At 41.0% G+C, this 26,470-nt stretch overlaps 3 protein-coding genes and 1 long non-coding RNA gene across 5 annotated transcripts; 3 read left to right on the top strand and 1 right to left on the bottom strand.

Annotated features, from left to right (window-relative positions):
* Positions 223-5,459, bottom strand: LOC110432941. Its single transcript, XR_002450241.1, has 3 exons — positions 4,916-5,459; positions 1,758-1,906; positions 223-1,311 (listed from the first exon to the last, which is right to left on the bottom strand). It is a non-coding gene; the product is annotated as an uncharacterized LOC110432941 (long non-coding RNA).
* Positions 1,405-4,137, top strand: LOC8062730. Its single transcript, XM_021454231.1, has 7 exons — positions 1,405-1,472; positions 2,799-2,922; positions 3,002-3,269; positions 3,347-3,431; positions 3,527-3,651; positions 3,793-3,864; positions 3,970-4,137. Exons 1-7 carry the CDS (start codon positions 1,408-1,410, stop codon positions 4,059-4,061), a joined length of 831 nt encoding a protein of 276 aa, XP_021309906.1. The 5' UTR covers positions 1,405-1,407; the 3' UTR covers positions 4,062-4,137.
* Positions 4,737-8,660, top strand: LOC8062729. 2 transcript variants are annotated; one of them, XM_021454230.1, is made up of 14 exons: positions 4,737-4,847; positions 5,607-5,721; positions 5,803-5,951; positions 6,033-6,224; positions 6,306-6,434; positions 6,511-6,638; positions 6,749-6,830; positions 6,926-7,170; positions 7,250-7,393; positions 7,471-7,668; positions 7,760-7,876; positions 7,974-8,239; positions 8,319-8,397; positions 8,487-8,660. In XM_021454230.1, the coding sequence occupies exons 4-10, from the start codon at positions 6,057-6,059 to the stop codon at positions 7,511-7,513; spliced, it is 939 nt and encodes a 312-aa protein (XP_021309905.1). In that variant the 5' UTR covers positions 4,737-4,847; positions 5,607-5,721; positions 5,803-5,951; positions 6,033-6,056; the 3' UTR covers positions 7,514-7,668; positions 7,760-7,876; positions 7,974-8,239; positions 8,319-8,397; positions 8,487-8,660. The 2 variants fall into 2 exon arrangements, with proteins under 2 accessions (XP_021309905.1, XP_021309904.1); XM_021454229.1 differs by having other exon boundaries at positions 8,319-8,660.
* LOC8056015 (probable E3 ubiquitin-protein ligase RNF217) lies at positions 15,667-20,971 on the top strand. Its single transcript, XM_002462391.2, has 3 exons — positions 15,667-15,747; positions 18,348-19,723; positions 20,797-20,971. Exons 2-3 carry the CDS (start codon positions 18,354-18,356, stop codon positions 20,969-20,971), a joined length of 1,545 nt encoding a protein of 514 aa, XP_002462436.2. The 5' UTR covers positions 15,667-15,747; positions 18,348-18,353.

Below are 26,470 nucleotides of genomic sequence, written 5' to 3'. Positions count from 1 at the left end.
TATTGTCGATTAACTAGGATCAAAAGATTCGTCTCGCAATTTACAGATAAATTGTGCAATTAGTTAACTTTTTTATGTATATTTAATGTTCCATGCATGTGCCGTAAGATTCGATGTGATGGGAAACCTTGTAAAGTTTTGGGTGTATCTAAACAAAGCCTTGCATTCCATCAAATTGGGAACACCCACAGCTGGCGAAGGCAAGACATGAGCAAAAGAACAGAAATCAAACTCTCGTCCACAATTTTCTAAACCTTGATTATATTATTCTCAAACCTTGGTTACATTACTCTCGTCAAATTGGAAACTGAAATCAAACCTTGGTTATATTGCTTCATTTTCTAAAAAAAAATCTCAAATTCACTCTCACTCATCCACCTGTTACAAAGTAAAACAAATAATATCAAGGCCCACTATGATCAAGGCCCAATAGGTTATTACGTGGAGAGTTATTAAGGAAACCACGAGTCAGCCACGGTCTCCGCAACCGAGACTCGCGAACGCACGACTCTCGCCCACGCCACTTTCCTTCAATCGGTTGCCAAGACCGAGCCTCGACGTCCCTCCGATCTTTCAAAGCACCGCCCGGCGCACCTGGCTGCCGCTTCCACGCTGCCGCGAGCCACCATGCGTGCATCCTTCGGCTTCGGTGTGGAGACCTCCCGGCCTTCCCTTTGCCGGTGATGTGAAGATCAAATTGGCACGAGACAACCTGGACGACGCCGGACGGCAAGCTGCCAGACTGTCTGTGCTCCGTCACACCAGGCTGACTTTCCACCACCGCCGTTTGCGCCGCCCTACTCCACAAGATTGTCGACGACACTAGACGTCACGACGCCACACCACACGCAGGCTTCACTGGTCCTCCCTCTGCTCCGTCACGTTAAGTGCTGAGGTCTCCGTGCCGCTACTGTGCTCGGATCTTCGTCGGCACTCAACAGGTATGCCCATCCCTTCATATAGACCTGATTTAAATGAGTTGCTTCTTAATGATTCTCAGTCTGCTGGTAGAAAAAAAACATGTGAGCAGAGGAGACATTAAAGTCACATGTACATGTATCATGCTTGTTAGAAAACGAATTTTGTATGAAGGGGTTCATGTACATGGATGGCATGTGAGCAAAGTAGAAATAATTTTGTATGGAGAGGTTCATATACATGGATCATGCTTGTTAGACCAGCAAAGGAAAATGAATTTACCAACCTGAGGAAGTCCATGAATTGTTTACTAACCTGACGCGCTATATGTTATCCAGAAATTAACTAAAGGAGATCTAGGATTAGTTTATGGCATTCGCGCTGGTTTGGTCACTGCAAAGGATTGAAGAAAAAGATCATACACAAGAAAGAAAAATCCTCATTACATAACACCTGACCTTTTCTAATTATTTTTTTTGTAGACCAAACATGCCAACAAGTCTTAGTTTGAAGAGAGTATGTGCTGAATTCGTGGAGAGTTCTGAGATGACCAGGTAAATTCCAAATCTCATATTCTACAAATATTTTAATAGCTATTAACAATTTGTTTTTCTCATATTATATTATAGTAATAAATACTTTACTGATGTTAAAGCTTACTAATAATAAATATTTGAAAAGCTATTCCATTAGATTATATATAGGAACAAAAGAACACAGTGAATCCATGTTGGAGACAAAATACTCCAAGAATGTCCAAATAAATTTCAACTTTAGTACTTGCAAAACTAAAGAGTATAAAGGAAGACAAATAATAAATCCAAGAATGTCTTACTTACTGTTAAGATACTGAGGGGTATTCTTTTGATGCCCAACGGTAACGAGGGGTCTCAGACTAGCATAGATAGTGCTGTCCATTATCCCAATGATTTGGACAGCTCTGCATAGTGCATACCCTTCGCAAGATGACATTAAGAAAAAGCTAAGCCTACAAAAATAACTTTCTGTAAGGGTATGTTACAACCAATGTACATGGTTCAGTGCTTCGCTAAATGGAAGCATGCACATAAATGCTAACAAGATTGAGGGTTAGCTACCACAAAATTTGGATGAATTCAATATCAAGTAGGTTTGTGAGCCAAATATCCTAAACAGAGTTCTTCAGAATCAGACAGCAAAAATGACAAAATGGGCAAAACATTTGGAGCAAATCCAACTGGTAATAGTCCAAAGATGACCTACAATCCTAGATATTCTTGAAAGAACAAGCATTCAAGGGAAAACAAGATGGTCCTCATGCAAACACGCCTTAACTAATCTACCTTGGAAAAAAATACTTTACATCTTCTACTATAAGGGACAACCAAAATCAGTAGAAGCTCCTACAATATTTATCAATGAAAAATGACAGGTAGGTTGATGCCCAATAGTAAGTCAATAATGAGGACACTGATAATTACGTACACAGTATTTTCCATTATCCAATAGTAAGTTTATGGGTCAAAGTTACTAACAATGTTGCTCAGAATCACATATTTTCTACTTATACTAACAATGTTGCTCAAAATCACATATTTCCTACTTACTTGGTGATTCCCTTCAAGCCTGTTAATGAAACTGACAAAATGGGAAATCAATTGGAGCAAATGCGACTGATATATAGTCCAAAGATGACCTAGATATTCTTAAAACAACAATATATAGAATTACCCAAATTATATATATAGAACAATATATATGTAATCACAAATTATCCACCAGCATGGCATATTTTTGGTAGTAAATTTGTTTGGAATCTTGTATAAATATTCTTTGTGACCTTATTGCAACTCAAGGTTTATTACAAGTCATTAACATGTGTTCTTTGTTATTTCTTACAGATTTAAGAGATTCCAAGATATTCAACTTGTTGACATCGGTTACTCTTGGAGTATTACTGTTAGAATTGAAGCAAAGTTCCCTTTCTATCGAGACTCTCAGCGCTTCATCCTCATGGATACTATGGTAAGACTCAAGAATAATAGAAGTAAAATAGTTTCATTCATAAACTAACATAGATGGTAATAACACTATATAATTGTAGGGTTGTAAATTAGTGGGGATCATGAGTGGCCCTGAGACTGAGAGGTTCAACAGGTTATTACAACAAGGACGTGACTACACTATTCATGATGTCAGGTTCCAAATTAAGCCGCACAGTGAGTTTCGAAATATTCAAAGCAATTACGAGTGTAGGTTCGACCATTTGACTACAGTGGAGCCTTGGAAAATGCCCATCCAGTTTCCAGTATGCTCAAACCATTTAACATCCGTTCTTGATGTGATGCATTGCCCTAGCAAGACCTATATAGGTATTTTTAAAATCTACACTCTCTTATTTTACCTTTAGTATTAACAACAATACACTACATGTACTGTTTTTATATAGACTTTGTAGGAATTCTTGTGCACTGGGGGAAAATTGAACGACCGCATTCAGGGCTGTGTAGAGAGGTTGTCTTCATGGATAAGAGGTAAGATTTATATGTTATAACCATTTCTTTCTGAAATATGTATATATGTACTATATGCATCCTATATTCTAACACGTACATATGTGTAATTATAGATGTGATCTGGTAGTTGTCATAATGTCATGCAAAGTCTTGGCTGCACATAAAATAAAGTTGCAAAATGCTGCCCTTGACAATACTGTCGTTTTTGCAAGTATGCTTAGGGTGAACCATATACATAGTAAGTAATTGATTCCACTCAATGTCTAAATAATACATCATATATATATATATATATATATATATATATATATATATATATATATATATATATAACAGTCTACGAACTGACCATTGATTTTGATTCAAAATTATAACCCAGGGTGTTTAGAAACATCTGATTATACGACTTTAGCATTCAATCCACCTCACCGTGCAGCGAACGAACTTCAGGGTGAGTATACCAAATACGATATTTACATATAAATGAAATTACCTTTCTAATCTATGTATTTTTCAAAGATAATGTTTAATACATCATTTATATCGAAAATTGTAGGCATCCGACAAGCGTTTGTTACAAAGGCGGATACGACATTCATCAATAGATGTGTAGCAAGGCGGTGGAGCTATTTGGCAACTGTAGTGTAATAGTTAGTCGATGGTAGCTTCACTATACTTTACATAACTTGATGTATATATTTGCAATCTGTTACTGCAAGCTGCACTCATCTGTCCCTATTCGAGATGCACATTTGGTCTTGCTATTTTGGACATCAGGTCTTGAAAAATGCTACGCCCGACTAAGTTCTTGATGACATGTTAGTATGAATCTTCTATTGCTACTCTAGCTAGAGAACAAGGCTCCTAGAATGAAACTAGGGGGTTGATCATCTAAGGTACCTAGCGGCATGTTTCTGCCAGCGTTACAAACTCTATAAAAAGATATAGTGTCCTCTAATTTAGTGGTTTTATGAAATATAAGTTACGAATTTGTGAAAGAAGAAGCAATTAGGAATACACTCAAACAGAAGACTACCGAGAGAAGAAGACAATAACTTATAGCTTCCATGTTCCTCTGATGGGTATAGGGGAAAGAGTTCTCTGATTCATATAGCTTACAGGGAGATCACGAACACAGCCGGGCTGCTGCTATTCTGGGCCGCCGGCTGATGAGAATACAAAACCTCACTCTAATTTCAGCCCACCAGTCCGCCATGATAAAATCAATCTCGTTTAGAGGTCAAAATCTCAGATAACAATAAAAGGGAAGTCTTGCCTTATCAATCCGCTAAATCATCGGATCGAGGCCCATGCCCATGCGAGGTCGTTGCGCCATCCGAGCAGACGTACCAAGGGGACTACTACGTCCACGGCGGTTCTTCGAGGTGCCCTCGCCATCAATCAGCAAAACACGACAGGTCGTCCTAAACTACGGTATGTTTCCTGTACCAATGGCGGCACGCTGGCGGGGGAACGGGGGATGGGGGAGCGAGTGAACGCACCTTGCCAATCTTCTTGAAGGAGTCAGCGCGACATGGGCTCCATCCGCCGATGGCCTCGACAGCGATGTTGGAGAGCCAGGCGGGCCAATCGGCGGTGATTTGCTCCCCACGCACCCTGTTGACGAAGCTGGGGCCGAGGCCGATTCACGACGAGCGGGAGCGCCTCCCCCGCTCGGCCGGCCGCTATACTGGTAACGCCGCCTGTTGCACCTTCCTAGCGGTCTCCACCGCCGCGGAGGCCGGCGGCTAGGGTCGCTGGAGCGGCTCGTCGGTGCTGGGCATGAAGAGGCGGTCCAGGACGCAGGCCATGGGCTGTTCTTCACCGGCGACGGCTCATGGGGGGATTGGAGAGCGAGAGTGGAGTGGAACGAGCGCGATTAACTACAGAGGGGGAGTGGAGTTGAGCAAGTGCGAATCCTTCCCGGCGGCCTCCTGCGCCGCCGCGGGGGTCGGTGGGTCGGCCGGCTGTGGACGGTCAAGTCTGGGCGGAGTCCCGGTCGGAAAGCTCCCAAGCTGGGCTCTGGGCTCCCAAGCTGGGCTCTCTCCCAAGCAACAAAACATTCCTTATGCTTTATCTTATTATTATTACTATATATGTTATTAAGTAATATATGATCTACTCCCTCTTTAGGCTATAGGAAATTTTATTGTTTCATTTAAGCTGTCTGACATTCAATTTATGAAATTTTAGATGTTGTCAGTGACTAAACCATGTAATAAACAAGAAAAGGAGGTGTATCCATCTAGGTCCGTGTTGCAGTATAACAAACCAAAGAAAACGGACACGGTCAAAATTCAACCTCAAGGTGCTTACTTTCATTGACTCTTCCCATTTTCCTTTAGCTAATGAGGACTTCTAATTCTTTATTTTGCTATTTTTTATGCAGATTATGTTTGCAACGCCGAAGATTATAGTACTATTGAAAATATTCTGTCACAACCAAAAAAAAAAGTATTGGTGGACATCTAGGGAATAACCGTAGAACGACATATTTTGGAATGTCTCCTACATGATAATAGATTTTTGGAGGGAGATGTAAGTATATGCATGCATGGTTTAATGTTTCAAAATAGTTTGCTCATTCTAATTTACTGCTTGCATTATATATATGTATAGGTCTTAAGTGCCTACATCCAGCTTATGAGGTCTGAAAAACATCTCCAAAACAGAGCTGGTGGAACGGTATTCCTAGAGAATACGTTCAATACAAGTATTCTACAGCGTGATGGCAAGATAAATGAGGAGTACCTCGATCCTAAGGTAGATCACATAGCAAAAAGGGTGTGCAACTATTTGGAATATGACATGGTAAAATTGTGCATCTCAAGCCCATAAATGTCGTTCTCATTTAGGTGTATTCTATTATAATATTTTTAACTTTTGATTTAGGTATTTCTTCCGATCAACATCAAAGACTTTCACTGGTACCTAGCAGTGGTAGATGGTATAAACGAAGAGATACATGTGCTCGATTCATTAGGTAAAACACAGGAGAATCGTTGGGAACTTGTCTATACGGTTAGTAAAATATTAATTTCATTTAAAAGTTTTGCCTGGTTAATATTTTTTTATTACTGACTATGTGTTATATTAGATAATTGGCCTACAGAGACACATAGATATTGTAGCAAAACATAAAGATATACAAACAAAATGGAAGAACCTTCAAGTTCAAGATTGGAAATTCAATGAGGAATTCACAAGTGCCATGCAAACAGATGGGTATAATACTCCATCATATGTATCATATACAAATACCAATATTTAAAATTCAACTAATAAACTATAGATATAACTTTTAGCGTTACATTTTCATGTTTCAAAATTGGTAGGTCATCATGTGGCTTATTCATGCTTAACTACATGGAATATTGGAGAGGAAAAGGAAAAGGTCTATCAGACAGTGTAACTCAGGTATATAGAAATAATAATGTTTTATTTGTTGACTTATTATATTTTTTATACTAACGTGTCATCAAAAAATAATATGCATACTTGATGTTACATAGGGTGATATGAAAAACTTTCGATTCAAACTACTTGCCATTTTGTTGAACTGCCAACAAAATGCCCGGAAATGGTGGTTGGCTTCTGAAACTGATGATAAGGAAGAAGAGAGTATAGATGAAATTGAAATTTTAGATAGACCACTAAAAAAAAGCAGGGGTGAGAAGTCATATGCCTATGAAGAAGATTTAATATTATCCAGGGTTTCAAATTATATCAACTCCATTAGTGATGCAGCTACTTTAGAGTAAGTAACCTCTATTATATATATATATATTAATAATAGTTGGTATTTTCATTTAATCATATGAATAATTTTTTTGTAGGTCCTTTGCAAAGAAGTTAGCTGACATGTTGCAAAATGCTAACGCACATGCTCTTACATTTCATGACTTGCCAATGGGCGAACAAGAATTAAGAGACCGTGTTTGCAATTATATCATGACAATTAACCAAGATATTGCTTTAGAGTAAGTTTATTTTTGTGATAAATGTCAAATCATATACCACGTATTGTTACATGTATACAAATATTCATATTTTACAGGCAAGAATGGGTTGTAAGTGAAAGCCCTATCCGATTGTGTTGAGTCTCAAGAAAATTCAAAGCATGTTAAACAAGAACGAGGGAATTCATGATGATTGTTTTAACCTGGTAGCACGGAAGTTTGCTTTTGAAGAACTTGAAAAGTTGAAGGGAACAAACAAGAATGTGTCAAAGCATTACATGGATTTAAAGTTTTCGGTAAGTTTTACTTTATATAATGGCATGATATAGAATCACTATTTCTTTTGTTTTATATTTCTAGACTTTCATTCATTATATTACTATATAGCTTGCGTGTCAACTAAGTAAAGGTGATGAGTATCGAACAAAAGTTGATTATAACCAACTGGCAAAATTTGCTCTTGAATGGCCTTGGAGAAAATACAATGTTAAAGAGTGCACATGGGTAACGTTGCTTCTCTTCTTATGTTCCTTACATCTTTTGTGTAAATACCATGTTATTCTCAAATACCATATTAGTGAGATCTCCTTTTCAATTACAGATTCTTATACCACTTCAAACGGTTACAGCATGCAGTATTTATAATCTTTTTATTCTAGACATGTCTAGAAGAGCTCTCTACATAGTAGACCAAACTCCTAAACCTGATCTTTACAAGATTCAACCACTAAAAAAATATACAAACAAAATTCAAAGGGTTTCCACTGTCCTAAATGAAGTCATGAAGGTTTCATGCCCTTGGTGGCGAGATGATTTAATCCTCTTTGACCATAGAGTTGCAGAAGTCAACCAATTTGAGTTAGATGGGTAACTACTTTTACAATAGAAACTATTCGTTTTTATATTCTACTATTTATATAATAGTAATAATTTAATGCTTCCTCAGGGACTTATCTGGTTATAATGTTCTACTTGCCATGCATGCGTGGAATGGTAAAAGGATAGAAACATCCATTTGCAATAATGTGAGTATTAACCTTTGTAAATAATTATTCTTTTTTCACCTTATATATTTGTTTAACTATAGCTATATATGTGTATAAAAATTTGACAGGATAATTATGAAGTGAGGAAGCATATATTGCTACACCTACTCACATATACCGGGAACAAAAATATAGCCAACATACCGAAAGGTGTTCGAGATCACCTTGAACGCTATATTAGTCTCACAAGCAAAAAACAATGAATTGTTTCTTATTTTTTCTCTATCAGTGTGAAGTTAATAGTGTCGTACTTGTTTCTTTATTTTAAATATAAGTAGATTGAGATGTGTGTTTTAATATTAATTATTATTATATTAATTGTGATGATATGGAAATTTACGTATAATTTATTGTGCGATGTGTTACCCGTAGCGACTTTACGTATAATTTGTTGTGCGATGTGTTACCCGTAGCAACGCACGGGCACTCAACTAGTAAAACTAAAAATACAGTTAGAAAATAATTTGTGAGATGAATCTTTTAAGCCTAATTAATCTATGATTGGACATTAATTGTCAAATAAGAAGAAAATACTACAGTGGCCATTAAACTTTAACACCCGCAATCAAACACCCAAGATATAAGATTTTTGGTTTCTTCAATGATACTAGCATCATCACTCATCACAAACTGACGACGTGGTGCACGAAATGTGATGTGTTACTGTACACTCCCACCATCCAAGCTGTGAATCACCTTCATTATCTCCAATTCGATACCTATTTGTTCTTATTTTTTATTAAGTTTAGTTTCTCTTATTAGGTTGGTTATTAATTAAGTGTTTCAGAATAATCTCTTATCTAAAATCCTGAATTTTGATTTGAAAGCTAGTTATTTCTATTCATATATGTTGTTAATTATAATTTCTACTACACATTTAGATATTTTGATCTTGATTTCAATGTATGGGTCTTAAAAATTAGTAGTATAACCTTGCACTAATGTTTATCTAAAGGTGCGACTTCGTCTTCTGCTACGGCTGCGGTCTCCCGAAACAACAAAGGGGGATGGAACAAGGCGCCAAGCTGTGCCGGTGCAAACAGGATCCTGTCGATGCTGTTCTAGAAAATTTCCAATTTCTTATTCAGCACGAATAAAATTACGCCGCCTAGGCGGCGACATCTGATGAAAGACGAATCCTCCAAGTATGAAAAACTGTTATTGGTTACTTGAAACATCCCAATTATGTAAATAAACTTATTTAGGGCAAAATAAAATTATACAATATGGTAGTGATCGTTTGGCTTGCATAGCCCCATTTGCATCGCGTCAATGTTTGGTTGCACATGCGGGTTGTGCAGGGACTGGACAAGCACAAAAGTTTTTGTTTTTTTTTTGTTTTTAAGATAATGACTGCACAAGGTTATACAATAGACTCGTATTTGGTTGCATCTATTCTATTCTATTAGGTCGTGTGTTCACCTAGCTTGGTTGTGTGTGATATCTTATTACCCACACAAGTAGAGCACATATTACCAATCATTTTTAATCGGTGATATCATGCATGACTTTTCTTTAAGTACAATCGTTTTATATTAGAAAGCAAAAGGGGCAAATTTGCAAAACGTAATTAGATTAATCAGCGATTGAAAATGTTCTGCTATGCTGGATATTGAAGTTGAAACCGTTGGATACAGCTGAGACATTTCGAAAAAGCAAACCACCAAATTCACGGTTCAGAGATATCACTTAGCCTGGCTGGAAATTGGAAAGAAAGCTTGCTAGCGATAAGCCCTGCGAGTGCGCAGCAAACTTGGGTCAAACCAAATCTTTAAACTTTGGCAATAATCGAACAAACTGACAAGCTGGTAGCTAGGGGATAATGAACAACAGTGTGTTTAGTTTAATTAGGACTTTGGTAGGATGGGACGGATCTAATCCATTCTATTGGGATAGGACGGTCCTCTGGTCCTGAGTATTTTTGACCTTGAACGAACCTAAAATTTTAGGCCTTTTTATATAAATATGATAATACCTTTACAACCTATTGATAGTATACACACACACACACATGTACATAAAGTTACTAATAAACAGTTAACTAAATACAAAAATAATATTTATATGAAATAATTTGTATATATATTAAATTACCTGAAAAAATTCTAACATTTTTTGATGCAAAGTCATCGATGATGGTTTCAATATTAATCCCATCCAACAATTGCTTCTCAATGCATAATGTTGCCAATCCATTCAGCCTTTCTTATGACATTTTAGATCTCAAATAGTTCTTAAAAAATATTTTGAGAAGCTTATTTTAGCTAATAACACAATCACTAGCATAGTAAACAAGATGTGATAAGCAATGAAAGTACTAGGATAACAATCATCTTCCCTAACAAAATCTTAATTATGAAGAGCTCCTCTTTGTGATACTATCAAATCATCTATTCGCTTTTCTTCTTTATCTTGTCATTACCAGAAGCATACTTTTTATGACATAGTGCTGTTAAAATTTAGAGAAATAATTAGTAACTATAATTTCATAAAGTAGGGGATCATATGAAAAAACAACCAGTAAATTTCAGATTCCTACCTGCTCTGATGCGGAACTGCTGAAAAGCGAACCATCGAACTAGGATGAGGGATTAGGGAATAGGGATCACTAGGTCAAGGTGAGAGGGCCCTTGCAGCCGCCTGATGCCTGCCTGCTCTGCTCTATTGGAAGTGGAACCCTAGAAGGCTAGAACACCAATCGACGATCACTGAAAGCCACCACTCGCCAGGTCCTCACGCGCCCACGCCACAAACCAGGAAAGGAAGCGCTCAAGCGGAAGCCAGAAGGTTGCGTGCGTGATGCCGCGATCACAGAAACAGGGAGTTGGACTGAACCTGGCATACACGTATCATATACTCCTATTTCCTACTAGTGTATACTACCTAGGGGCCCATCAGTTTATTGGACCTGGGACGACCGTCCCTCCCGCCCCCCTCAGGGCTGGGCCTAGACGGTCCCTACTATGTGTTTGATTGAGTGCTAGGGATGATACCTGTTTACGGTTTGATAAGAGGGATGAAGGAGAATAAGATGGATGGAGTATTTGCACCGTCATACATAGTTTCTAGTTGACCTTGCCTGTCATCTTCTCATGGACATCTTCTTCCTCTAGCCGCGTCGCTCATAGTTTTGTTGTAGTGCCGCTGCATCACTAGACCACGCCACCCTTGCCTCATGCCCCAATTGCAGGCCGTCATGTTCGCTCATCCATTATAAGTCGTGCAGTCACATGGGGTTGCTCACCTAGCCGTCGAGGTGTCGCGAGCTCACCCAGGCAGTGTGGGCAGGGCCAGCGTGGTTGTAGGGTCGAGATGACCGACTAGAGGGGGTGAATAGTCCTTTTTAAAATTAATTGAGCTGGTTAACTGAAATAAATATGAAATTAAAACTATCAGTCTAGCCAAGACTGTACCCCTCTATCTAAGTTCACAAGCACCTTGTAAAAGATCCCAATTAAGCAACTAAGGTGTCGGGGCTAGCTAGATCTCACCTAAACAATTCTAGTTAGCAAGTGTTAGTGTTTTGTAAACCGGACTAGTAAATTCACGCTGCTTTAGGAAGACGACGGTAGAATCCAAAAGACATGAGAATTTACACTAGTTCAGGCCGAAGTCCTACGTATAGTCTCATAGTTCGAGTGTGTTGCTCGCTTGAATGTTCTAAAGTTCTTACAATAGGGAGGTGCAAGAATGGTGGAAGAGGTAGGAGGGCTAGATCTAAGAGACAGGTTGCCCAAAGGGAAGCTTCAGGAACCCTTCTACGATGTGAATGAGAGAATGAAAATAAGTTCCTCGAGATGGGTGTCTCTACTCTTATATGGAGTTTGGGGCTAGGGCATTTGAAAAGAAGAAGGTTCCCCTGACACTACATATGTATTGGGGATTAGCTAGGTGCACAGCTTAGGATTACGAGGTGATGGTTAGGTGTCGAAGTTTTGTCAGGAAGTTCTTTTGTAGAGTTTTAATTTGAAACAACCATCAGGTCATGACACTACATATGTCATTTAGAATCTTGATAGATGGAATGTTGAGTATGTTCCCACCATCAATCAAGACCCTCTTAAAGTTGGCGTTGTAGATGGTGGGATCTACGAGTAGAGGTTGTCGCCTTATCTAAGCAGTTGAATTCGAATTCCACATCATACTACTTGAAAAATTGGGGGAGGAGGTCTGAAAGGTCCTTGTTTGGTTTTGGTAATTGAGTGACAACTTAGGTGGACTAATAGTGTTTATGTGAGATACACAGGAGATTAGTCGACAGGTGATTATATGATGATGGAAGAGCTCATTGCACATGAGACATGACATGGAGTCATGTGACCAAGGTGGAGAAGATCAAGATGAGGCTTGGCTCGATGGACCGGTTGCAAGAGTGAAGGGCAAGTTAGAGGCTTTGAAGCGAGGGACCGCGTGTGACGATGAAGCTTGAGCAAGACTTGGCGCCGATGGACCGAGGCAACGGTGAAGAGCAAGTGAGGTCAAGATCGATGAACCAATATGGTCACGTGATGATATGAAGTGGATCATATCATTTGGTGATTGGTTGGTGCATGTGTTGCATCAACATTGGAGGAGATGGAATGGAATGCGCAAGGCAAAGGTATAACCTAGGGCATTTCCATTTCACCGGTCATAGGTGTGTAGAGAAGTTTATGATCGGATTTAGGATAGATGGCCGTACTATCAAGAGGGGCAAACTTGTTTACATATCGGTCATCTAGTGCCACTTGAGCTATCTAACTTTGCATACGTGTTAGGATCGAGTGGCGTGGCAAGTTTGAGAGGCTAACTCCTTTGGAAAAATATTTATTAAAATGCTAACACACATGCACATGGTGGTGTACACTTGTTGGTGTTGCCACACTTTACAAAGGAGGTGGTGTTCCTAGGGTTGAGGCGGGATTCGGCGCTTTTGAGAAAATTAAGTGCATATTTTCTATTACGCCGGTGGGAAATTTGGAGAAGTCACGGGAGTGTTTCTCACTGAGAAACACTCACCGGACGCTCTGCGCGGAGGCACCGGACGCTGGCCTTTAGCGTCCGGTGTGCTGTCGGGTGTAGCAGAGTGCACCGGACGCACCGGAGTGAGTCCGGTGCTCAGCGTCCGGTGTGCGGGCGGTTTGGCGACTCTCTCTGCGCATGAGTCCGGTGAGCACCGGATGCTCTGGGTGCGTCCGGTGGCTCACGTCCAGTGACCGTGCGAGTTTGCGGATCTCTCTGCGCACGAGTCCGGTGTGCACCGGACGCGTCCGGTGTGGACTAGTTGAGCGTCCGGTGGTGCTGTGTCAGGCACGAGCGCGTGGTAGCCGTTGGCGGCAACGGTCGAGTTCTATCGGCTAGTGACACGTGGCTGACGCCTGAGCACCGGACACTGGGGGTTGAGCGTCCGGTGGCTCCCTGTGAGCGTTCGGTGCCCACATGTTTTGCCGAGTGAAGGGGCAATGGCTAGTTTAGCCCTTGGAGCTATAAATAGAAGTGGTGGCCGGCCTTGGCTAGTGCAGAGCACCCTTGGGACTTAGTGTCCATGCTTGGGGAGTGCTTGGAAGGCCTCTAACTCACTTGTGCTTGCAAGAGTGCGAATCAATAGCGAGTGAGTGATTCTAGTGCGTTGCATTGAGAGATTGCATCGAGTGGCACTAGGTGTTCGTGTTGCAAGCCGGTGGTGCTTGTTACTCTTAGAGGTTGCCACCTCCTAGACGGCTTGGTGGCTTGTGACTCCGTCGAAGCATGCAAGGAGATTGTGCGGTGCTCCGGAGAAGAGATTGTGAGGGGTACGGTGCTCACCCCGCGGGGATCGCGAAGAGCAACTCTAGTTGAGTGAGACGTGAAGAGCGACAAGTGGTCCGGCCGGGTCAAGTGCTAGAGCTTGTGGTAAGCACTCCACGTGGGAGAGTGTGACTTGCGGGTCACCACTAGCAAGAGGACCGGCGGCAACCTTGGAGCTTGTCTCAACGGGGACGTAGCTTGGTGGCAACCAAGTGAACCTCGGGAGAAAATCATCGTGTCAACATTGTTCTTCCCGTTGGTTTGCAAGTCCCTAACACAAGCTTGTTCTTACTTTCATATACTTGTGCTTGTGTAGTTGCTCTTGTAATTAGTTAGCTTGTGTAGCTTGCTAGTTACCTTCTTGCTTGTGTAGCTAGAAGTAGTTTCCTTGCGTGACTAATTTGGTTTGTGTAACCTTGTTAGTCACATTGCTTAGTTTGTGTAGCTAAGTAAGTTGCGCTCTCTAATTTGGCATTCGTTGCCTTGTTATTGAGCTTGCTAGTGAGCTTAGGCTTTGTGCGCTTTGCCTCACTAGTTTGTGTAGGAGCTCTCCCGGTTTGCAAAGTACTAGTTGCATAGGTTTGTGTGACCTTGCTTCTAGATTTGGTTAGGTGAGCTCTTGCTAAGGTAGCACCTTGTTTGCTTGTTTAGGTTCTTTTACAAGGTGCTAGAGAACTTAGATAGAGGGGTGTAGTCTTGTCTAGACCGATAGTTTTAATTCCGCATTTGTTTCGGTTAGCCGGCGTAATAAATTATAGAAAAGACTATTCACCCCCCCTCTAGTCCGCCATCTCGACCCTTCAAGGTCCACCTTAACCACAAAATGAGATTGGATGCAATGATATGTACCAGCTAGCATGAGATTGGATGCAATGATATGTACCAGCTAGCAAGATATGATTTCAGTCGTAGTGTCAGTTCTTGTAGAGTAACGTTTGATGACATAATATGCAGGTTGAAGGATTTGGATAAGTGGTGGAACCAATGATTTTGATTAAGGGGGCTAGACAAATATGATCGCATTTTACTATGATAATATATACATAGTTATATGTTTCGACAACAGTTTTTAAATATATTTACGCTATTTATAACCAAAATCATAATATTTTAATAAAATTGGTGAAAATTGATATTTTTGTGTTGTACATTCAAATTCTTATATAGGTATTAATCAAAATCTACTATGCTTAGGGGGCCATGGCCCCTACTAACCCCCTGGTTCTGCCACTGATTAGGATATCTTTTATGTAGCAAATTCATTTTCATTTATAAAATATTCAAGACAATTAATATGCAGCCATATCTTGCTTTCTATGGGCTAGATTGCCTAAAACTACACTTATTTGGCCTTCATAATCTTTTTTTGCCGCGTGAGTACTTGCGTTGCGTGATACCCGCACCTACTACTCTCCTTATATGTTTACCAACCACCTACTACTCTCCTTATATGTTCACCAACCATCCTTTGACCAACTCATTTCTCTCTCTCCCTTCCACCTCTCTCCTCAAATCCACAAAGATTGACTTCCTGGTGACCAAAGGCAAGCATCTGGCGGTGAGGTTAGAACACATCCTCTCCTTTCCCCCCACCTCCTCCTCCTTCCTGCCTCCTTTCCTTCCTCCTTCATTTCTTCTCTAGAATCGGAGCATCTAGTGTTTGAGTTACGATTGGCGTTGGGATTTAGATCTAGATTAACAGCGGTGACATAGATGTAAAGGAATAAGGGGGTAGGGCTTTGAGGATAGATGTGGTGGCGAATTACTCATAGATAGGGTTAATAGGGTTGATGAGCAAGTAGATTTGTTTGTGGAGGATGGGTGGTGAGAGAGGCATGCGACATGGAATGGAGGCGAGGTCACCATCGACCATAGGTGATGGTAGGGTCTATGAGTGACTTGGTTGATGGGGACAACAACCTTTTCATTTAGTTGTTTGAGTGTAACATCTATATAGGCTTGCTTTTGCATGTGACGTGACAACTAAAATGCCCCCTTGGATTTCATCTATACATTTCTAGCCACTCGATTGCTTAGCGGTGGGTGTCAACTAATATCATTTGGATGCATATAAGGTGTGACTTGGGTACAAAGTAGGATAGATAGGGAGGGAGCGATAAAGTTTTGTGGCATATATGAGGGACTTCAGAATAGATCTACCTTTTTGTTAATAGACTAGTTATGCTTCTCCTATGTGAACGCAAGAAACTCATTTATCTCTCCCTTTCCTATCTTCAGCGCATAAATCTTAGGGAACCAATGTGCTGCTAATTAGTGACAAGCAACTGAAGAGGTTGGACCTCCTCCACCACCATTGTTGCCTCCTGTCTTCCTTAATTCGTTTGGGTTAAAGCTTGATGATATCGAGGTTATGGTTAGGTTTAGGGTTTGGGACGATGCTAAAGTTGGAAAGGAAAAGGGGGTGATGCATATAAGGATAGTTATGTGCAGGAGCCAACATGGTGGTGATGCAATCGCCCACTTTGAGGCAAGTTGGTGAGGGAACTGATAGTTGGGTTGTGAAGAACGACATGTGTAGATGGTCGGTGGTGGTGTGAGTAGGTAGTTCGATTAGTGGAGGATGTAATAGGGGCAAATAGGTGGATCGATTAGTGGGGGAATGAGTAGGGAGAAAAGTGGATGATATGGTATAGAGGTGGGGTATAGCCATCGGCCATGGGCAGTGATGGAGACCAATGTGATGCAATCAATGGGGACAATAGCTTTGTCATTTAGTTGTTTTGGGATTGCAAGCTTGCTCATGTTCTGTGCCAACTAAAATGATCCCTTGGCCTTCCAATTATACCTTTCTACATGCTCATAGCTTAGTGTTGGGTTTTTAACTAGTGCCTATAAGCAACATCTAAGGTGTGCCATCACAAGGTAGGGGTGGGAGCGAGGGGGAAGTCAACACTAAAGTTTTGTGGAATGTGTGAGAAGTTTTGGAATATATCTATTTTTATTAATACACCTCTTATATTTCTCCTACGAGAATGCTATGGAGTCTGTCTTTGTTTTTAGAAGAAGTATAGTATGGTGAGGCTCTTATTCACCGCCTTTTATGAGATTCTTCAATAAAGGAAATATGGGTTGGGTTGTATGCTCCATGAGGTTTCCCCAAAATATCAAGCTTTGGCGGAAGGCGATGTCAACAAGTCGTGTAAGGCATAATGGTATCACACGTTAGAATCTAGTGAGGGAGTATAGAGTGGGACATAAGAGAGTGATGCTAGATTTGGGTGAAAAATAGGAATTTAAGTCAGGAGAGCCTAGCTAGCCATTGTGAGACTAGTGGTGAAGCATAGGGACGCAAGGTTCTAGAGAAAAAGAGTCAAAGAGGTTGTGGGTCATTTGGGAGAGAAGAGGGGTATGATTTCATATATGTGGAGAGAATTTGAGCCATATGACCTTTAGGTTTAGTGGCCGCACATTTGAAGTGTTTTGGCCCCTCCAAAGAGAAACTCCAAGAGTCTAAAATAGTCTCCGTATCTATATTATTTGGAGAGACATTCAATGAATATACTCCAATAGTTTATTATAATTTTCCTTATATGTAAAAAATCATGAGAAAACAATTATGTATTTCATTAGAAAAGCCCTCTCAAAAAGTGGAGAATGGAAAAGATAGATAGTAGTTTATGGAGTCTATTGGAGTTTTTGTTTTGTTTTCTAAAGTCTGTGATAAAGAGTCGTGGAGAGAGTCACCTAGCCTAGAGATGCTTAAAACACCCGCGTTGGCAACACAGGTCCTTATACTAAGCATCTCCAAGAGATTAGTTAAATCATTTTCTAAAGGTATATTTTGCTATTATTGAAGAAAAAACGTCTCCAACAGACTATGTAGATAACTCTTTAAATTTAGAAACTCTCCATACCACCTTATTCGCTCTCTACTTTTAGATAGCCTACCTCACTAGCCATCTTTTATAGAGAGAGTACTCTAATATCTTTTTGTCAAATCTATTTGGCTAATCTCTTGGAGATGCTCAATGTGCTATACATATGTTGTATTCTCTATTTTGTTTCTTGTAATGTTAATGTCTCAGATTGACACATTTGACATGTCTATAAGTTGCGCTATTGGAATGTCTGTGTTGCATTCTGGCAAGCTATCATAACTCATAAGTGAATCTTACATTCCCATCTTCTGTGTCATTATGCAGTTTGCGATGGAGAAAGAGAACTCCAATCCCCCCATGGACCACCAGTCAAAGGAGGAAGCCGTCATCCGTGATGCTGTGGCCCCCGATGTAGTGGACGGATCCAAGCAAGGAGCCCTCGTCCGCGATGCTGCTTCTACCTCAGCGGATACAGTGGAGACAGGCACACAGAACGCAACGATGTTCTGGGACGAGGTAGACGAGGATGACTACTGGTTGCAGGAGGAGGATTTGCACGCTCCCCTGCAGGATGTGGAACAGGTCGTCAATCCTTGGCTAGACTTCCTCATGGCCTCAGTCGCACCCGAAACGGCGGCACTCCTCCGCACCATTGATGCCAACACCAACATTTTCAACGTTGGCGCCCATGTCAACACCAACAACCAGCTTGCTGCCCTGACAAGGACCGCAGCATCAGCGACGGCGAGGCGGAGTGCTCCTGTCAACGCAACTATCTTCGCCGGCAGCAGTACGGAGGAAGAGGACGGCAATGAGTGGTACAAGTCCGTCGCCCGTGACGCTCAAAGGCTGGAGCAGATGGAGGACCCAGAACTCCAGGAGATGTCTTCTTCCCCGTCCCCGCTGCAACTTCCCGGCAAGTCCAAGGCACCACCAAAGGACGAGCACTGCAGCCAGATGCGTCCCTCCGCCGCCGCCGGCGAAGACGGACACGAGCTGACCCTGGAAGACTACTGCAAGATATGGGGCGTCCACCCATCCGAGCTCGAACCAGACGAACCTGGCCCGTCGACGACGAAGAGGCAGATCAGGGTGCCCCCTCTCGCGGACGACGAGGTCGCCAAGTTCGACTGCGGCATCTGCCTGGAGACGCTCCCCATCCTGGACCTCTTCCACGGCACGCAGTGCGACCACAAGTTCTGCGCGCACTGCATGGCCACGTACATCGAGGGCAGGATCCGCGACGGCGTCGTGTCCATCCTGTGCCCGGACCCGGCGTGCAAGGAAGCAGCTGGAGAGGGCAACAATGGCGGCGTCCTGAACCCGGAGCACTGCAAGAAGTCCATCGACTTCGCCGCCTTCTGCAGCTGGGGTGAACGGCTCACCGAGAAGGCCATCCCGCAGGACCAGCGCGCCTACTGCCCGAACCCCAGGTGCGCGCTCATGCTTGAGAGGACCTTCGTCGTCGGCGCCGATAAGGCGGCGTGCAAGGCGGCGTGCCCGGCGTGCAACCACCCCATGTGCACGGCGTGCGGCTTGGGCTGGGTCATCGATGGCCGTGACGATGACCACCACAACTGTGACGAGGGGAAAGGGGCAGCGCTCGTCAAGGAGCTTGCCGCCCAGCGCCGCTGGAAGCAGTGCCCCAGTTGTAAGATTGTGGTCGAGAGGATCATGGGGTGCGATACTATGCACTGCAGGTATATATATTGGACACTTATCTCGCGTTTTATTTCCTATCATATTGCGTAATATATATTTGTACCACTGTTACAAGATAGTAGAGTGGTTTCTGAAGTTCTACCATATGGATTATGATCACATCTTGTTACCTGACCACCGGTGCTTAATAGTTAATACTAGCATTAATTTTGAGATCAATATCTTATCTAATTTCAGTATCTTTTTGTTGTTTTGGATTTGTATATAGCTTCTCATACATGTTTCAACATTAGGATTTTTTGATTTTGGTAGCTTATAGCTTCCTGTAAATGGTACCTCTGTTCCAAATTATAAAGCATTTTGACTTTTTTGTTTATCTATTTTGTTATATATCTAGACATATTATTATATTTAGATGTATAATAAAGTGGATGTACAAAAAAAAAGTCAAAGGGATTTATAATTTAGAACAGAGGAAGTACAATGATAGGTAGTACAACATCTGTCTAATTTTTACTATAGACATGCAAGAGAACACTCAGTAGAATTAATATAGGAAGTTAGCTAGTACACTGCATGTCATGCCGCAGCACGCGCATAATGCTTAGAGTGAATTTGTTAATTGTTTGAAACTATCAACCCGATAGCAAAGTTGATTTTGCATATATTTAACAGATAGTAGGATATTTTTAGGTACATGCAAAATATAATTGTTATTTGCGTTCATAAAAAAGTCAAGATTGTGCCTAGAATTTAACACAAAATTTGCAGTATTTGCACTGGAAACTAGAATTGTAACTATCATGTTTTGTTTGCTATTCCATTTTCTTGTGTTTATTATTCTGTTCTCCTTTACTACTCCATATCACAAGCTTTGTTTTAAACAACATTAAGAATTTGATCAAGTCATTCCTAGCTATTAGGCGGCCTCTGAAAAAAAAAGATCGCTTTATTACATGACAAGCCATACTGTCTATATTTATGCCTATATATGACAACAGACCTGTTAATTCGTATGATGTACCAGCTGTCTTTGCACTGCTTGGCCCAATGCATGGCAATGCTAATCCTAAACGTCTTGCACGGTGTTTCTGACGCCATTGGCATGCAGGTGCGGAAGTGTCTTCTGTTACAAATGCGGGCGCCAGATGGCCCCGATGGATGCCGAGCTGGACGAAGGAGCCGAGCTGTGCCAGTGCCGCGACAACGTCTTTCGTCTCCACGTCCCACGCCGCCCCCTGCTGCTCGGAGCTATGCATCATCAGACAAACCTAAACCTCAACTAGAGCTGCGCCGGCCTGCGGCATCGACTCGCCGGAGCCAAAGAGATCGATGGAAGGGCAGCCGACGTGCACCAGAAGTGTCTGACGGATTTGTGCCGGCTTCGTCGTCGTTACTGAACTTTTAAGTTGCTTCGTTCGTCCATGTCATGCTGTGGGCTTGCCGGCGGACTAGCTAGCTAGCAAGCTTGAGTATCTGGTTGTTTAATTTCAGCGCCTTTTGCAGTTCATTTGGTACTGTTATCTGTGTGTTTTCTCCCTTTGCCGCATCAGTGTGGTTGGGACTTGAGGAGATGTGACCATGAAAACAGTGGCTCATGCGACAGTATTTACATTGTGACAGTGGTACTTTGCTGGGTTTAAAGTTAAACAGTGCTTCATATCGGATATTTATACCTCTTATTAGTTTTTCCTATTTTTTTAGATAAGTGATAAAAACAATATCCGACCTCTACATCCAGGGATGTACACAGCCAATTATTACAATGTTGGGATTAGAAAGGAGTGAAAGCAAACCATGGTCTGAGACATTGACCAGAAAAACAATAAAAATGTTTCCAGCCTCTATGAGATATCTCTAAAGCAATAATCTCTAATGTCTTGCTTATCGAAGATAGGACGTCCTTGGTTTGCTCATCACGCTGCAGTGAGGCCCAAAAGCGGAGCCAATACGCTCCCCTGAAGATAACCTGTATAAAAGAGTTAGTTTTGAGATCGTTAAAAATAGCATCATTCCGGCAGCGCCAGATGGCCCAGCACATGGCAGCAACCCCAACCCAGATCACATCTCTAAGCTTCTTATTCTGATTAGAAAGTCATGCACCAAACATATGGTTAATGGATCTAGGTGGAGTTAAACTAGTAGTAAAGAAAATAATCCTCCAGATCATCTTGGTGAAAGGGCAATCAATGAATAAGTGTTGGATAGTCTCATTCTTATTACACCAGACACATTTTTGGCTCCCTTTCCAATTCCTCCTAGTGAGGTTGTCTTTGGTTAGAACAACACCCCTTTGTAGGAATCAAAGAAAAATTTTGATCTTTAGAGGAATTTTTATTTTCCAGAGTTTCCTATGGGCAAAAGGTGGTTTTGTATCAATGAAATGTAGATACAGTGAACGAACAGAAAATAACCGGATTTAGTTAAGTTCCATCTAAAATAGTCCGAACCCGCCACCAATCGAACACTATAAAACTTTGCTACTAAATTGAGCCATTGTACAAGTTTATTTCCCACCAGTGCCCTGTGAAAGGAGATGTTCAGGGGACTAGTGGACAACACTTTGGCCACAGTTGCATGGCAATCACGTACAATATTAAAAAGGGAGGAGTATTTTACTTTTAGCGGCTTATCTCCTACCCATGTGTCTTCCCAGAACCTCGTTTTGGTTCCATCTTTAACATCAAAGGAACCTTTAGCCAATACCTCATCTTTAATACGCATGGGGCCTCTCCAGAAATGTGAATCATTTGGTTTGGCTTTGACTTGGGTAAGTGTTTTCGATCGTAGATATTTATTTGTCAGTAGGGTCTGCCATAAGCCCTCTGTGTTGAGTAAATTCACCAACCACTTGGACAATAAGCATTTATTCTGCAATTGCAAGTCTAGGATACCTAGACCCCCTTGGTCCTTAGGACGACACAAAATGTCCCATCTGGCAAGTCTATAACTATGCTTGTTTGAGGATCCTTGCTAGAAGAACCTTGATCTAAAAAAGTCAAGATTCTTGAGTACTCCTTTAGGAATCTCAAAGGACATCATAAACATAGGTAGACTGTTAAGACGGAGTTTAGCAAGACCAGCCTTCCTCCATACGACAAGTATTTTGCCTTCCAGCAGGAGAGTCTTTTTTGGAATCGTTCTTATATTCTTCTCCAATCAGAATTCAGGAGCTGTCTATGGTGCATTGGGATTCCCAAGTATGTGAAGGGGTATTTCCCTGCATTACACCCAAAAAGACTAGTATAATAGGGCTCCATCTCTCTAGCTGCTCCATAGCAAAAAATCTCGCTCTTGTGGAAGTTGATCTTAAGCCCAGATAATTGCTCGAAAGCACATAGCAAAAGTTTCAGATTCTTTGCCTGCTCTGGTTCATGGTCTAAGAAGATAATGGTGTCATCTGCATATTGTAGAATTGATAAACCATCATCAACAAGGTGGGGGATGACTCCTCTTATTTGTCCATCGGCTTTTGCTCTATTAATAAGAAGAGCTAGCATATCAGCGACGATGTTAAATAAAATGGGGGACATAGGATCTCCCTGTCTGAGACCACGTTTGGACTGAAAGTAGGGGCCAACACCATCATTGACTTTGATCCCCACACTTCCACCAGTGACCATACTCTCTACCCACCTACACCATTTAGGGGAGAAGCCTTTCATACGTAAGGTTTGTTGTAAGAAAGACCACTTGACCTTATCATATGCCTTTTCGAAATCAATTTTGAAGATGATCCTGTCTTGTTTTTTAGTATGTAACTCATGAATAGTTTCGTGCAATATCACTACTCCTTCCATGATATTCCTGTCCGGCATAAAGGCAGTCTGTGTTGGGCTCACTATAGTTTTTGCGACCATATTCAGCCTGTTTGTGCCTACTTTTGTGAATATTTTAAAGCTCACATTGAGGACACAAATTGGTCTATATTGCTGAATTTTAGTAGCGTTTTGAATTTTTGAAATTAAAGTAATTATTCCAAAATTCAAGCTATGAAGATCAAGAGCCTCGCGATGGAGATCAGCAAAGAGGTGTAGGAGGTCGTCCTTGATAACTCCCCAAAACGCCTGATAGAATTCCGCAGGGAATCCGTCCGGGCCTGGAGCTTTATTATGCTCCATTTGGAATACCGCGTCCCTCACCTCGGATTCAGTGAAAGGGCTAATAAGGATATCGTTTTCTTCCGGAGATACTTGTGGAATATCTAAATATTGATCTTCCATAAGAGTGATGTCGGAGTGTTCCGGTGACCCGAAGAGATTTTTATAATACGTAGTAATATGGCCTTTGAGGCGCTCATCGCCAACAACCGTGCCTTGATCATCTTCAAGTTTATAGATGTGTTGCTTACGATGTTTCCCATTGGCCACTAGATGGAAGAAGCAAGTGTTAGCATCTCCCTCCAATAAGGTTTTGACTTTGGCTCGCTCATACCATTTCAGTTCCTCTTCCAATAAGGTTTTGACTTTGGCTCGCTCATACCATTTCAGTTCCTCTTCTCGCAGAAGGGTAACTAGTCTCTCTTTTAGATAGTGTTTAAGATTAATCTCTTGATCAGAAAGGTGAGTGACCTCCGCTTTCTTTTCTAGCACCTCTAAATGGGATAGCAGGGTTTTTTTCTCCTTTCTTTATGTTCCGGCAGTGTGTTTAGCCCAGCCTCTTAGATATTGTCTGAGCCTGCGGATCTTAGACTGCCATCGTTCAAGCGGGGTGAACTCAGGACATGGTGTTTGCCAAATAATTGCAACCATGTCAAAAAAACCATCACGTATCAACCAGCCCCTCTCAAATTTGAAGGGACGGTTTTGGGTTTGATGGGTTGAGGTTCCTGTGTTAAGCACCTATATGTTCTTTCGCATTCTTATTCGACCTCCTGACATTAGATATTGTATGCTTCTTCTTCTTCTTCTTCTTCTTCTTCTTCTTCTTCTTCTTCTTCTTCTTCTTCTTCTTCTTCTTCTTCTTCTTCTTCTTCTTCTTCTTCTTCTTTTTTGATAAACATACACTGCATTTCAGAAATTCAAAGTTGCGGTCACGGATGCTATACACTATGATTGTGCATGTAGAGTGATTTGGAAATTAGGAAAAAGTCCAGTCTTTCGGTTGGTCGATCTATCCATTAATAAGGTTTGTCTTCTGTTTTCTGCAGTGCAAGTTGAGTTTTAGGTTCAGATTTTATACATTGATCCGAACATGTCCTAAATTATGTTAGAAAAATATATTATGATTTTTGTATAATCTTGTATTTGTAGTGTTAATTTATTATTAGATGCCTAAGATAAAAAAAATCATAATGTATAATACATTTATGAAGTTCTTTATATCCCTACAAAAAAACTGAATTTAAAAACTCAACTTATATGTGGAGAACCAAAAAACAAATCTTATAGTGGGATAGAAATATAGAATGGACCAACTAAAAGATTTGGAGGAGTAAATCAAAGACAAAATTGGTTTTTTTTTGGGTTTATCCAGACTATGTTCTGTCAGCGGGAGTATATTGGACTTTTTCCTTTAAATTAAAAAGCGACAAGGGTGTATAGGTGTTGTGCAAGGAGGCAGCATCCGTCATAACCGCTCACCTGCTTGCTTTACTATATCAGGGCTAATATTACAAAGGAAAGAAACTTATCATATTAAAAGGACTTTTGATTTGAGTATGTAGTAGTTTCATGAAAAGTTTAAGTTTGTAGTGGAATTAAATACAAAAAAGTCTGGCAACTTACCATGGTCTAGCACCTTACCATCTGCTCATGCACTAGAAGGCACCTAATATCTCGCAAGGTCCTTGATGATTCAATGGTAATAGGGATTTTGCATGGTTTGAAGTAGATTAGATAGATTGATGACATTCCTCAATTCCACTTGAACCAAAGGTTAAGATATTAATTGACCTTCCACGGTATCACTAACACCAAGAATTTCACAACATGGTGTGAAATCCCAAGAGTCAATCAGCACAAGTTCAAACGCAAATAGACCCCAAGTAACATAGGTTTTGTTTATCAAATTTCACTACCACAAAGGAAGCTACATCTATGTTGAGAACTCACAAAAAGTCAGGTCTTTCTCTCAACACTATACTCACTAAACTACCACAAAGATCGAGCTTGGGGTACATATTCAAAAATATGGAGCGATACAAACTTTTTAGAGCACCACACAAAGAGGTGATTTAAAGGGTTACACCTAACCATATAGGAGCTTTAAGCTCCAAAATATGAACTGACGGCTCTCAAGGATAGAAGGACGTGGAGATGTGGAAAAATTAGCTCAACGGGTTGGAGATGTGGAAGAAAAGCATAGTATAGTATAATCCTTGTACCATGGTAGTTGAGCCTTTATGAGTGGAGGAGATGATGTGGTATAAATAGCTCATCCCAACACTTACCGAATGATGTGGCAAGCTATCTAACAGTCTACTTATAAGAATAAAAAAGCCTTAAGATGGTCGAATTGAGTCTCTAAACATTAAAATAACTAATCTTAAACTACTAAAAAAATTTAATTCCTTGGTAAGAACTAGCTTTGACACAACTACAAAAGAGAAAAAAACTAATGTAAGTCCTTAGGGCCATCAAACTAAGCTAGGTCCTTAGCAAGAACACACTAGCAATAGTTCATAAGATGTTGAAAAGAACTAGGGCATCACACTAAGACAAAATCAAATCAAGCATAAGGTCCACACAATCTCTAAGACACACAAAAAGATAAGCAATGAAATAATGCTTGTGGAAAGAAAAAGTTGGACAACTGACAACCGTATTTTCGTGGAGTTGAGCAAT

Source organism: Sorghum bicolor, chromosome 2 (assembly GCF_000003195.3).
Source record: "Sorghum bicolor cultivar BTx623 chromosome 2, Sorghum_bicolor_NCBIv3, whole genome shotgun sequence".
Classification (NCBI taxonomy): domain Eukaryota; kingdom Viridiplantae; phylum Streptophyta; class Magnoliopsida; order Poales; family Poaceae; genus Sorghum; species Sorghum bicolor.
The sequence above is the reverse complement of the archived record's forward strand: the minus strand, read 5'-3'. Positions and strand labels throughout refer to the sequence as shown.